This window comes from Entelurus aequoreus, linkage group LG09, assembly GCF_033978785.1.
Source record: "Entelurus aequoreus isolate RoL-2023_Sb linkage group LG09, RoL_Eaeq_v1.1, whole genome shotgun sequence".
NCBI lineage: Eukaryota > Metazoa > Chordata > Actinopteri > Syngnathiformes > Syngnathidae > Entelurus > Entelurus aequoreus.
Window position 1 is genome coordinate 26,625,167 of NC_084739.1, and position 14,257 is coordinate 26,639,423.

Here is a 14,257-nt window from a genome sequence, read left to right on the forward strand (position 1 = left end):
AGTTTGCTTTATACATAATTTTAGCTGTTTGCAAATGCACCAAATCGATGAATTTCAATAATTGTGATATAATAAATAAAGGGTTTGTATGTTCTCTATATCCAACATTATGTATTATTCTAATTGATCTTTTTTGTAACACATTTAGTGAATGAAGCGCACATTTGTAGTTTCCCTATATTTCTACACAATAACTCAGACATGGTAACACTAGCGAGCAGTAGAAAATATGAAGTGATTTTTGGTCTAGAACATGTTTTGCTTTATTCATTATTAATGTGTTTCTTGTGTTTATGTTGTATATTTTTTACTTGAGATTTCCAATTCATTTGATCTATTAGTACACCCAAAAATGTGTTTTCTTTTAGTCTTTCAATATTTACTCTGTCTATCTGTATTTGTTTGACTTTCTCTTCTACTGTTACCAAATAGCATTATTTTAGTCTTACTGAGATTCAAAGAGTCTGTTTTTGTCAAACCATCTTTTCAATTTGTTCATTTCTTCTGTTATTTGTATTATCTTGTGTTCTCTCCTGAACAAAATGCAGTTGTATCATCTTCAAATAATACTAACTTTAAGTCCTTTGTAACTTTACTAATGTCATTTATATAGTTAGTAGTAGCTTACATTTTCCAAGTAGCTTGCCCATCACTGAAATGTAGGTGCCGTTTTAATACTAGCAAGTTTTTACTTCTTTGAAACATTGACAGGAACGTTTCCATCGGCCAAGTTGTAGCTTTTCATGCATTATGGATAATGTTCTGACACTCTATCATCTGTGCCAGATCTTGTGAAGAGCCTCAAATCTTTAATTGCTGCACCTGTCTTAGTAAGGCTTGCATTATTTATTCCAAATACTTTGAGCTTGCAGGTAGCTTAGTGATTTGCAACTCTCTAATGTGTGCCCCCTTCCCCTTCAGGTGCCATCATACAGCTAGGGAGCAGAACCCTATTACGCTTCAACCACCCCACCGGAGCTGTCGACCTCCGAGAGAAACAGCAGGTGCAGACAGAACCTGACTACAGCAGACATGCACGTCTGTCTGTGTGCTATGACTACGGATGTGCCGAACGATCGGCCTTCCATCACTATTGGTCGATTTTTAACATAAAAGCATGTGATTGGCATTACCAATTAATGCTGGTCCCCTCTGGAAGCTAAATTTGTTACATACCGAGAGCAAGCTATTGGCTCAGTTAGCTTTAAACACCAAGAAATAAGTGCTTAGTAATGTTTAAGAAGTGTAATCACATTCCAGCAAAAAGTAAGCAACTATGAACAAGTAGAGAAATAGGAGCTAGAGAGAGGATAACTGTCAGCATTGTCACAGCAAGTACACGACACAAAAGGGCAGATTAATCCATAAGTTGGTGGTTAGTATTAGTATACAATCAATACTAGAGTGATTCGATCGATATGTGTAGTGTCTCAAAATAATTTAATTGGAGCCATTTTCATTAATCTATTTATCTTTTTAAACTCTGATTAATTCCCTGGATGACTGAGGGCAAAACCAAAAGCATTTAAATTAGTAGATACTGGTAGTAGTTTTTGCTTTTGTTTTAAGTTGGTGTGTACTGGTGACTTTGTTTTTATCAAACAATTGTATGTAATAAAAGAAAATAAGGAATTTGTTTGAATCAGCCCTTTGAGACACTTGTGATTTAGGGCTATATAAATAAACATTGATTGATTGATTGATTGAATATTATTTTAATATTGTTAAACTGTTGATAGCACTCACAATAAATGAATTGAAAAATGTATAGTTAATACAAATACCAATAACATGTATCGGCCAATTTCACTCATGGATGATCGGTATCAGGATCAGCAGCATAAAACCCTGATCGGAATATACTGTAACTTTAAATAACTTTAGTGGCTTTGAGTCCCCCCACCAGCTTGTCGAATATACTTTTTAATTGGGTCAAAACATACATTTGAAGTCTTTATAATCCAGCTATGAATACAACATTTTATCGAAAATATATATCCAGTATATGGTCACAAATTAGTGCATTTTTAATCAAAATTGTTTTGCTTTCGTCTGAGCACATATCAAACCAAGTTAACTCCCCTCCCTCTCCTGACACCAAGAGATCCGCTGAACACCCTTTTTAATTTTTAATTTTATGTTTTAAATGTGATCAAAACGTGGCAAAAATACAAACTTTTATGAACTCACACCAAGTGCAAAAAAATGAACCCTTTTGTAATTGATTTGTTTTCATTCCAGTCTTGTCTCATTCTGATTGCTACAGGCTGTGCGGATATCGAGAATCAGCCTGTCTCCAAAATGGAAATCTAAAATCCCCTCCAAGACGACACTTGCCACTCCAAGGTAGGACTCCAAGCAGACAAACACAAAACACTCTGAGGTGAAGAAGGTTCAGTTGCAACTAGTTTGTCGCCACTTCTTTTTTTAGCAGGATGTGTCAGCGCATAGTCAAAGCCATAAATCATGGCGGCATTTCAGTGAGAAGTGGGAATGTTGCAAATGAACATGCCAACCTGAAGCACTTCATGCTGTGCCAGTGTAAATCACAGCTGGTCTAGACAGCTGAGGGGGTGTCCCAGGTCGGCATCTATAGTTCAGTCGGTAGTGATCTGGCGCTGTGTCCCATTTTTGAAAACATCACTCTTCATTTGACATTAGCTTGCCATAAACCTTCTAACTATGCATTTTAAGAAGTAAAACGAGGACTGTCTGTAGTAGTTTTCTCATAAGTCTACAGCAGGGGTGCCAATTTTTTTTTTTTGCCCCAGAGGCCAAAGTGAAAATGTGCCAAAGGGCCGCGGGCCAAACACAGCAATGTTAAGCGTACAGCAGCATCATGAGTGAGTACTGCCTAGTTAGCCTTGCTTGATTGCGAGCTTCAAAGTGGTCATATATGAATATGTATCAGGTTTGGAAAGCCACCCTTTGGCGGGCCAAACAAAATGACTTGGCGGACCCCACTTTGGGCACTCCTGGTCTGCAGCTTGTACAGTCCAAATGCCTGGAGAAGGCATTGCAACATGTGCCTCTGTGGTTTTAGAATAAGACAAAGCTGTAAAGATGGCGTGACACGATGGAGATAATTTGGGTTCAGAATTTATATGGATATTATTTGAAGATTTCAGGTACAGTGGTGCCTAGATTTTCTTACGTCTCTTCGTACGATTAAAATTTTTCGCCAACATTTTTTGCCAAGATATTGCCCAGTTTTTGTATGTCTTGGTTGTTGTACGCCCAAACAAGTTTGCCCACTTTTCGTTACGCGGAATCAATATGGAGGAACTGCACTTTTTTTTTGGAACTTTTGCCTATCGTTCACAATCATTATGAAAGATATGGCAACAGATGGATTTTTTTTTAAAATGCATTATAAATGTAAGTGTTGTTGAAACTTACACTTAATATTTTTGTTTTAAGGGTTAATATTTTTTGTTGAAAATTATTATGGTTGTGAATTTGTTAAATTTTTTGTACTATTAAAAACGGCAATTTATTTCCTATGTTACACCGCTATTCTCGCGAGGTTTGGTTTACTATTAGAGACTGCGAGACCTGCATTCGCCCAGACATGAAAAATACTTTGAGCGAGCCATCAGCAGCAGCAAGAACATTTCGCTAGCTGAACAAGGTATTTTGTTATATTGTGTCGAATTGTTCTGTATATTTATAAAGCACATTGGTTTAATTATTGTACGCTTATTTAGTATGCACAAGACAGAAGTATTTGCTGCCCAAGAACCTCCGAAGTGGCAGGCGGCCATGAGGTAGCTATTTTGTTTAGCACTTTATTTTCCTGTGACTGAACTATGTCTAAAGCATTGTATTTCATGTCTTGTCCTGTAGTTTTCACGGTTAACTAACTAAATGTAAGAAGTGAAGTGAATTACATTTATATAGCGCTTTTTCTCAAGTGACTCAAAGCGCTTTACATTGTGAAACCCATCTAAGTTAGATTTAAACCAGTGTGGGTGGCACTGGGAGTAGGTGGGTAAAGTGTCTTGCCCAAGGACACAACGGCAGTGACGAGGATGGCGGAAGCGGGGATCGAACCTGCAACCCTCAAGTTGCTGGCACAGCCGCTCTACCAACCGAGCTATACCGCCCCAATATATAAAAGTCAGCTTACAGCGGAGCCATTGGGAGCTACTCTATTCAATACTCTATTTACATTTCGTGATTTGAATATTAACTAAATATTAGTGATATTATTGTTGTAAGTGCTAATGCAGACAAACTATTTAGCGGCACCGTGATCACTTCCATGTGTTTCTCTTTACATCGAGTGGTCTTCTACTTCCTCACTTCCTTGCTCCCTGTAAGTTTATTGTAGATCATAAATGTCTCTCATCTGAATAGTAGAACAAGGACGTATTCCGACAAGTTGATACACTTTGACAGCCATTTAGGACCCATAACTGGTGAGGACGACACAAAAAGACTCTTACGTCACCCTGCACGCCCACCTCGTTTCTTTGAGGATTATAATTAATTATTCACCTAAATGGGAATGTCTTAACATTGCAGCAGTCGGCATCCTAATGACAGCAAACCTTGCATGGTAAGTGATGTTTTATTATGTTTGTTTGCTCTCAAAGTCTGCAGTGAGTAGCTGCGTTTCCATTATCCCTAGAAATGCGCGAAACCTAAATGTCGACTGGTAATGGAAACGCCTATATTTCAAAAAACCTCTCAAATATCGCTAAAACATTTGAGACGTTTCGATATTGAAGTGTTTTGCAAAAGCATGAAGGAAGCACTTTTTCGCATTTAGATGTCACTTAAACAACAAACCGACGGGGCGCCCATGATGGGTCATCTTGGTCTTGCTTCCGATCGGTTGGACGTTGCACCGGGCCATCTCGCGTGGAGAGACCCACATTTGCCCGAACAAAATTAGGGGGCCGTGAGTGTCCGATCGGTCGCCCGGTAGGGAGGGGGAGGAGAAAGCTAGGCGGCATTGCCGCACTGGGAACTCCCGCGAGGCCCTACCCACAATAGAGGCCGACCTGCAAGCGCGGAGAGACCACATGCCCAAACAAGTGTCAAGGGAGCAGTAAGGACGTTGCCTTTGAGCGATGACCTGCTGCCTTGGTCATCTATTGACATCACGGAGCAGTGGCTGCAAAATCTTCCTCAAAGTGGAGTCTCGCGAGATGAGATTTTATGAGACTTATGGCTCATGATGCAAAACACCCTATAAGTCGCAAATGTACTTTAACAAAATTTGAAAAATATTGCTTTTAATTTGCGATTAAAACTGCAATGGAAACACAGCTAGTAATCAGGGATGAAGGGGAAAAAAAAGCAAACGTGATGCGTTTTTTAAATTAATGTGCCGCGTATGCTTAAAATTATCAAAATATGTAAATATTAAATGTTATAAATGTGCCCGTTACTACATTACTATACTGACATGTATATAAAACCTTAATGGAGGTGTTTGAATGTTTTTAAGGGCTTTATAGGCTGAATTGCGTGGCTTCCATTGTAAGAACTTTGAATCACATTTTTTTAATATTTAGAATGCAAAACAAATACCATCCATCGTCTTGTCCTTCATAATGATTGTGAATGACAGGCAATATTTAAAAAAAAGTGCAGTTCCTCTTTAACCACATGTGATTTTTTTTTTGTGTTGACTAACAGTAAAATAAAGCCAACATTGCCAAAGACGTAAGTACCAGCTCTTTATTAAAGTTGAGAAACACTATTCACTTCAAGAAAGAACTTAACAAAATACAATGGTATGCTCCGTGTGGCTCACCCTTCCTCCCTCTCAGCTCATCGCCGTTTTTGCCTGCAGCATGCCAAAACCCACTTTTTAAAAATATTTTATGCTGTAATAGTGGTACTTTATTCAATGTGGAGTTGTTTTGTGTTCAAGTGAATGACTGTTATGTAATCAATGCTTTTTTTTGTATTATATTTTTACTTTTATTGTTTATTATAAAGTCAGTTTTTATAAAAGCGTATCTAAGTAAAATGTATTATAATTATCACTGAGTCTTCAATCAAGGTACAAATTACCATTTATTATTTTCATTCCTCATCTACATGTATTACACATTTTCTGCAGATAAAACTAATTATTCTTTAGAAAACATGTTATTTTTTGCTGGAACATATTGAATTTGCATTGCAAAAATGTATTTGTTTTTTGTACGATTCGATTTTGGAACATATTACTCATGAAAACTAAGGTACCAGGATGTCCTTTACTACCATTTTAACTATCCGTCACAGCGGTCGTCAGCGTTAAGGTCTCCGCAAGGTTTTTTTTTTCAATAAGGAAATTTCTGTTGTCAAACTTACATTTACAGTATGTATGTATGTATGTAAGTGGACAGAGTGATGCACAATGCCACAAACGGGATCTAGCTTGTTAAATGCACCTAGGACTATTTTCCCAGCCTGTTCCACATCATAGTAACATATTGTCAATTCAATATTTTCTTACGATTTACAGGAGAATTTCACAACACATATGTCGTAAATATGTGTGTACTCTTCCTGGTATATTTCAATTTTAATTACTGGTATAATTAATAAGTTATAAGGTTGTCAACCATAGGGCTTGACTGGCACACCGATTTTGTTTTCATAACTCAACATTATGGTTTAAGTTGTGGCAATTCTGCCATTAGCATCAATTAGTGATACATAACCAAACAAGTGAGACTGACCGTAGCATTTCAAATGTACTGTCTTGGCTGATTTGATTATACTGCTCTGAATATTGTCAATTTAGTTGTTCTGGGGAATAGCAAATTGCACAGGATTTTAAGCTTCACAGATGGACATTTTTATTAAAGAGGCAAAACATGGCAGCCTCATGACTCTAAGCTGCGCTCTACTTTTATCTTGTGAATTTACTGTCTCAAAAGTACTTCAGTTTGTGCAGTATAAAATTGATTGTACACTGTTCCAAATTAGGCAAATTGGATTTAAATGTCAAAATGTTTTTGTTTTGTTTTTCCATTAAACTCATAGATGGTATTGTCTCAAGGCTCTGTAGATCATTAACATCAATCTCAGACACCTGTGATAAATAGGCTCCCGGGTGAGCCCAATCAAAGGAAAACTGCTTAAAAGTGATGTTCCACATTATTAAGCAGGCCACAGGTTTCAAGCGATATGGTAAGAAAAACGATCTCTCTGCTGCTGAAAAGCGTAAGATGGTACACTACCTTGCTCAGGGTATGAAAACATTGGATATTTTCAAAAAGCTTATGCGTGATCATCAAACCGTAAAGAAATGTGTCGCTAACTCAGAGCACAGGCAAGTTTGTGCAGAAAAGGGCAAAATATAAAAGTCTCTGCCAGACAACTATTTCGGATTAAGAGAGAAGCTGCTAAGAACCGTACCTTCCGACAAAAAAACATCTTCATGCATGACAATGCCCCATCTCATGCTGCAAAGAACACCACTGAGTCACTGGCTGCTATGGGCATAAGAGGAGAGAAACTGATGGTGTGGCCACCATCCTCTCCTGACCTCAACCCTATTGAGAACCTCTGGAGCATCATCAAGCAAGAGATCTATGAGGGTGGGAGACAGTTCATATCCAAGCAGCAGCTATGGGACACTATTCGAACATCCTGCAAAGAAATTAAAGCTGAAACAGTCCAAGAATACACAAGTTCAATGGATGCAAGGCTTATGAAAGTGATATCAAAAAGGGATCCTATATTAACATGTAACTCAGCCTGTTTGATCAGAAATTATTTCAATCAAAAGTATTTTAATTGATATGGTCTTATAATGCTACAAATTTAACCTGTGACCATTTATAGTTCTTTACAGCCTATAAAATTTCTTGAAACGCTGTTGTGCTTAATAATTTGGAACAGTGGACTTTGAGTTATTTACTGTATTTATTTATTGTAAAAATACATTTTGAGATTTGTTCAATGAAATTTGAATTAAACTAACAGCTGATGACTTGAAAATTATACTGACTGACATTTGCATCAATTATTTATGACAATTTGAGTAAAATGTACTTTGCATAATAATTTGGAGCACAGTGTATATCCGCTATTCCTTGAGTCGAGCTTATGGCAATACAGCTTTGTCGAAGACCAAACTCTGATTGATGGAGCTACTTTTTAACTTTTTATTATTGCCACTTTCTGCTTTTCATCCCATAACAAACCTCTGGATCAGTCCTTTCCTTTTTTTTGTTTTCCGGCCATACACTGTAGCTCAAGTAGTAACTCAAATTATATTGTGTTCCTGTTTATTTCGAACATGCATACAATGTCAGCATGTTAAATCACATTACACTTTCATTTCTCATTACATGTCTGAAAAGGAGTAGGAAGAAGCAAAGCTTATTTAATCCTACCCCTTTCCACTTCATAGCAACTTCTAATACATGTATTTATTCCTTGTTCTCAATCTGTAACAGTTTAAATCATTGTATTGTAAGTACAGCGATTCACATATGAGAATAACTAATTTTAAATAAAGATTAAGATGTTTACAAAGTACAAGGAAGAATACTTTTGATAAACAGTTTGAACCTCTTTAACTGGATCATATTAGTACATTGTTTGACTTCTTTGCTTAATCCATTCCATAATTTGATTCGACGTACTGATATGCTCAAGGTATTAAGTGTTGTACGTGCATACTACTGTTTTAAATGAGATTTTTCTCTAAGGTTATATTTCTGTTGAAGAATTGTTGTACATTCTTGGCCAGCAGGTTATAGTTTGCTTTGTGTATACATTTTAGCTGTTTGCACAAGTACTAAATCATTGAATTTCAATATTTTTGATCAGATAGTGTTTGTATGTTCTCTACATCCAACATTATGTATTCTAACTGACCTTTTTTGTAACACTGTTGGTGAATGAAGTGTACTTTTGTAATTATTTCTACACAATAACTCATATGGTAACACTAGTGAGCAGCAAAGATTGCCTAGAGCCCTATTCCAAAGTTTATATTTTCTTAACCTTAATCACATTTCATTATTAGACATTAAAGGATAACTTTGTATGATTATGTACCAGGAAAGATGCACTGTACAATATGGTTTAAAAAAACAAAAACAAAACATGCTTCATCCCAGGAATATACACACATGCAGATATCAGTTTTATTGTAACAGCAAGCGCTTGCTATAGTTAGTGAATTTAACTATGAAGTTTTATATAAATCGTCATCAAAAATGTTAAACTTCTGCATTCATAATTGATTTTCACTTTGGGTAGATATCGCTGATTGAAGGACATGCATTGTGTCCCATGTGTTGCTGTGACGACCGATTGTAGCAGGCACAGCTCAACCATGGTTTCTAAAATCCTCACCCACACCCCCAATGTCAGGAGAGCTGCAAATTATATGTAAATCTTCAAATAAACGTGCACCAAGGTTTTTTCTTTTTTTCCCCCACAGCTGGTAGAGTGGGTTTAATCTTATTCAGCCATTTTGACTGTTTCACCAACAAAGGCTGCTTTTTGTGACGGGGACTCGGGATTGTTGCAGGCATGCCTGTGGCCGTAACTAAAGTCTCATTTCACACCAAATAACTTTTGCCTCTAAAAATGAAAGGCAGCATGAGTAATTTAAATATAAAAACATTGTTATTAATATAGATCTTACTCTCTTTATTTTCAGTGTTATTGATCTACTTATTTCCAGGACGGAGTCAAAACTGGTGACCTGTTCTCCTGACTACCCAATAAATGTAAGTGTGCACATGTCTTTTTACAATTACAGCAGTTATACACTTTATCAGATAGAAGATAACCACAGCGTGTTTTGGGAAGACACAATTTGAGTGTAGAATAATTTTGTGCTGCAGCGTTTGAGCTTTATCATGCACTGAAGTGAGGCGTAGTTGCAAAACAGTTAATGGGAACACCTATCCCCACTCTGGCTGGGCCAAATGCAGTTTTTTATGATGCATGAAATTATTTTTCTCTTGGCTTGTTCTGGTTGATTAATGTGCATATGTTTACACCTTATTACGCTCTCCCGCAGAGGTTTTAAAAGAAATGATGCGTTTGGGGAAAATATTGGGTCAAGAGCACTTTTTAAAATATCTGCATGTGTGTATAGTATGTATAATTGTATCGTTGTGATAGCTTCTACATAAAACGCATTATTGTATGTCGCTTGAAAGAAACGCAAAGTGACCCTTTTCTTTCTTTTTTACCCACCCACACAATAACTAGGAAATACCTGGAACATGTCCTGTCCCTCAGACTGGTTTCAATTTGGGTGGAGACAAACAGAATGGAGTAAGCACTGGGGGTGACCTGGAACAGGAGACCGTTCGATGTCATAAATCACAGCCAGAGCTCATGTCTGAGCACCCTTGGAGGGAAGCTGAGAACGCAGCTGAAGTAGCATATTGTACGGGAAAGGAGGTGTGGTCAGGGGATGCCAGCCTCCAGCACACAAGTGTCCTGGGCCTAGTTGATGGATGTGTCATAAAGCCAGAGGGGAAAGCTAACGAGATCCAAGGTGTTGTGGCTCATTGCTACAGGGGGAGACCTGGCTCTGGTGGGAGCTCATTAGGCAACGTGTACCACCTTCAGCATTCAGGGAGCAATAGTGCCACGTCATCCCCCCGACAGGCCAGCACTTCTCAGCTCAAAGAACATGCTCTTGGCAATCAGGGAGCCTGCCCTCCACCTGAGGAAACTATCTTAGAGGAACAGCCTGGCTGTGGAGACATGACTGGTTTTGTATGTTGTAAAGATTCTGCAAAAGAGTCTGTGGGATCTGCGGTTCAAGGCTCACGACTGAGCGGTTTGGTTAACAAAGTGAGTTGCATTGTCCAAGATGCTCGGCATTTCCTTTGGCGCTCCTCCATGGCACTCCGCCCGTTTGAAGAAAAAGGACAAAAGCCATTTGTGGCCTACTGGTCGAATCATCTAATTTCTCTTGCCAGGAAAAGCAAGGTCATGTCTGTCATTGACAGCCAAGTCTTCTCTCTGGTTAGAGACAGTTATGTCTTTTCACGTTTTAAGGGTAGTCACATTTATTCAATGACCAAATATCTTCCACTGATGCAGAACATCCAGATGGACATAATGGGACATCTTAGTGGCAGTGAAACTACTGTGATTATTCATGACTACAACCGTCAAAACCCCCTACAACTCCCACTCCTGTCCCAGACAGATGAAATTATTAAAGCCAAGAGCATTCCAGATAGCCTTCATGAACTTACAGAAAATGGCTTGCAAACAAATATGACAACTGAAAATCTGTATTTACTAGCAGAGGACATGGATGGCTGTTTAACACAGGAGGAGGCGAGTACTGAGATTACTCAAGCACCCACAGATTTAGATCAAACATTTGAGAGCTCTGTAAGTGGTCCAGAGCGTGAGGTCCAAAGATTTTTTCTAATGTCGATCAAATATCCAGATCCTCTTGTTAACCTACAAAATCTCTCATTAAGAGACCTGAGAACATCTATACAGTTAGTCCTATCAAGCACACTGCTGGATTCTCATAAAATTGTAGCGCTCTTCTGGCTTAATGCAGCAAAATGCAGCCAGCCTGAACCCTGTCCTGCTCTCCTGGTCCTCTCGGAGGTGGGACTTTATACATTGACCGCAGAATCTGGGCTGCTGGTGGCGTTTCATCAGCTCCCCTTCTTGCAGCTGAAGGAGTTGCAGGTAAGCCTTGCAGGCTACGGTTTGCGTTTGATGGGCACGACCGAGGAAAGCATCTTGGGTGTGTACACTCACAGCCAGCTACTTACCAAAGAGTTGTGCTCTGCCATACTAGGCGTAATATATCCTGGAGACAGCAGAGTCTCTCAGCACCCTGTATTTAGTGGAGACTGGAGGCCACTTGGGACTGGATTGTCATTTGACACACAGGCTTGCGTACCTGACCTTCTGCTGGATGCGGATTTGCGAGTATGCTGGCAATTTCAGAAGAGTCTTGCAGATCTTCTTTATCTTCTACATTGCAACATGGAAGAAGAACTGGTCATCATCCTTGGAGAGGTGCAGCTCTTAATGTACACAAGCGTGAAGGTTCAAATTAGTCCCAGTAGTGACACTGAAGTTTTGGCCCAGCTTTTACTCACTGATACCCACCTAGGTGTGGTGCAGGAGGATGTTGTCTTTCACCCACCTCCACGTTCTGTCTCTGTATGGCCCTGCCATCCCCAGTTCCGCAACTTGAGCCTTCGTCAGCGCTCCGATGTACGCTGTATGCTGGTACATGATGAAGATGAGTGCGGAGCTGTTGGACTGGATCTAATCCTTTCAAACGTGAGGGCCGGAGGTCACCCTGACAGTGTGACTAAAGTGGCTGCCCATGCTTCTAATTTATCTCCACATGCAGAGATGTGGAAATTAACTTTCCTTTGCTCCACTGAGGCCGCATGCCTGATTAATCATTTGTCAAGTGCCTGATGAACAACTGACAGACAGTAATGAGCTGCTCAGCTTGAAGACACACTAAGAATTAGCAACCAGTGAAAAAACCCACCTGTGGCTATGACTATGACTGATTTTGATGTTTGATTCAACTCTCCATAAAATTAAAATTTTAAATGACGCAAGTTTAACTTGTAAAATTTTAAAATGCTTGAAAAATTGTTCTTTTCAATTAGTTTTAATCATTACAATTATACCTATCGTCTTTTACCAGATACTGTCATGACGATTCTGTTCCAGTTTATTTACTTTGTTAGGTTACAATGATTGCTATTTAAGGATTTTAGCCATCTTGAATAAATATTGTGATTAAGTTATGTATACAAGTATTTGTTATTGAATGTTTTATTTAAAGTTATGTTTGTGAAATGATGTAAATAAAAGATAGGTAATCCCACTGCTCTGTTACCGAAGTTTATTTACCTGTGATTGTTCAGCCTAGATTTTGGGAAGCAAATTTAGTTTCCAATTCATTTCACTCCCTTGTCTTTTTTTCCCCTCAATCACCACCACCACCACTGATTAGCTTCAAGGCCCTACCTTCACTATGGTATGGTGCATAATAACTTGGTAGTTGAAGTACCATTTAGGCTTTCTGAGTTTAGAGTGAACTTATTATGCTCTTGGCAGGTGTGCAAATCTTTACTAGCATGACTGTAACATTGTCCACTTAAGGAGAAAACCGGATTCTTTTCTATACTCTAAGGCAGGGATATTCTACAAAATTGTTTTAGGGCCACATTTACAGAAAACTAAGGACAGGGCGGGCTAGTTTTCCCTTCAGTGTTTGTATAATCCGGAAAACAAGCCTCCTCTATAGAAGACATTTGATTTACCATATTTTCCGGACCATAGGGCGCACCAGATTATAAGACGCACTGCCGATGAATGGTCTATTTTTGATCTTTTCATAAAAGGCGCACCGGATTATAGGGCGCAATAAAAGACTCTTATTATTTTTTTCTAAATTGACAACACTTCCTTGTGGTCTACTTAACATGTAATGGTGGTTCTTTGGTCAAAATGTTGCATAGATTGTTTTACAGAACATTTTCAAGCTGCTACTGACAGTCTCTTCCGGATTGGCCGTTTTGTGGGCGGTCTTATTTACATGGCTCACCTTCGGTAGCGTCTTCTCCCTGTCATCTTTGTTGTACCAGTGTAGTGTGCAAGGACGGGAGTCGAATAAGTGTCAAAAGATGGAGCTAACTGTTTTAATGACATTCAGACTTTACTTAAATCAATAATGGAGTAGCATCTCCTCATCCGGAAACACTGGAAATGTGTCCCGTGATAAACCATCCGACCGGAACTCAATAACTAAAGTTCCTTGGGTAAGTAATGTAAACTCACTACACCGGTATGTTTTAGCGCTTTAATGGCGAGTTTACTGACAGATATGTTAGCACTGTACGCTACTTTATATAAGAAATGGCAACAGCGGAGATTGAATGTGCCATAACAAGAAGATAGAGAAAAAGGAGAAGCTTATCGACTGCGGCGTCTCCACAGACTACAAAGACGGACTCGCGCAATTTTTTAGGGTTTATGCAGATCCCAAATACAGATCAGCAGGTACCAGAAGGTAATAAAAGTTGCTTTTGCATAATATTGCGAAACAAAACGCCAGATGTCTTACCTTATAGACACACCATAATAATACTCTTATGTTTAATGCACCAACAATCCATCAAGCGGTGCGTCTTCATAGCGGATGGGTCAAATGCAGAGGACAAATTTCACCACATCTAGTGTGTGTGTGACAGTCATTGGTACTTTAATCTTAATTAATCTTAATCTTACCAAAGTCGTACTAGAGCATTTTGATAGATTT

At 38.7% G+C, this 14,257-nt stretch overlaps 1 protein-coding gene across 1 annotated transcript in view; it reads left to right on the forward strand.

The window, feature by feature from the left end:
* The window catches only part of kif16bb (kinesin family member 16Bb), a 41,950-nt gene extending 29,136 nt beyond the window's left edge, over nt 1-12,814 (forward strand). The window contains exons 15-18 of the mRNA XM_062059630.1: nt 922-1,004; nt 2,267-2,346; nt 9,632-9,701; nt 10,192-12,814. Of these exons, the coding sequence (XP_061915614.1) occupies nt 922-1,004; nt 2,267-2,346; nt 9,632-9,701; nt 10,192-12,399 (2,441 nt within the window). The 3' untranslated portion in view covers nt 12,400-12,814. The remainder of the gene's footprint in view (nt 1-921; nt 1,005-2,266; nt 2,347-9,631; nt 9,702-10,191) is intronic.
* The last annotated feature ends 1,443 nt before the right edge of the window (nt 12,815-14,257 follow it).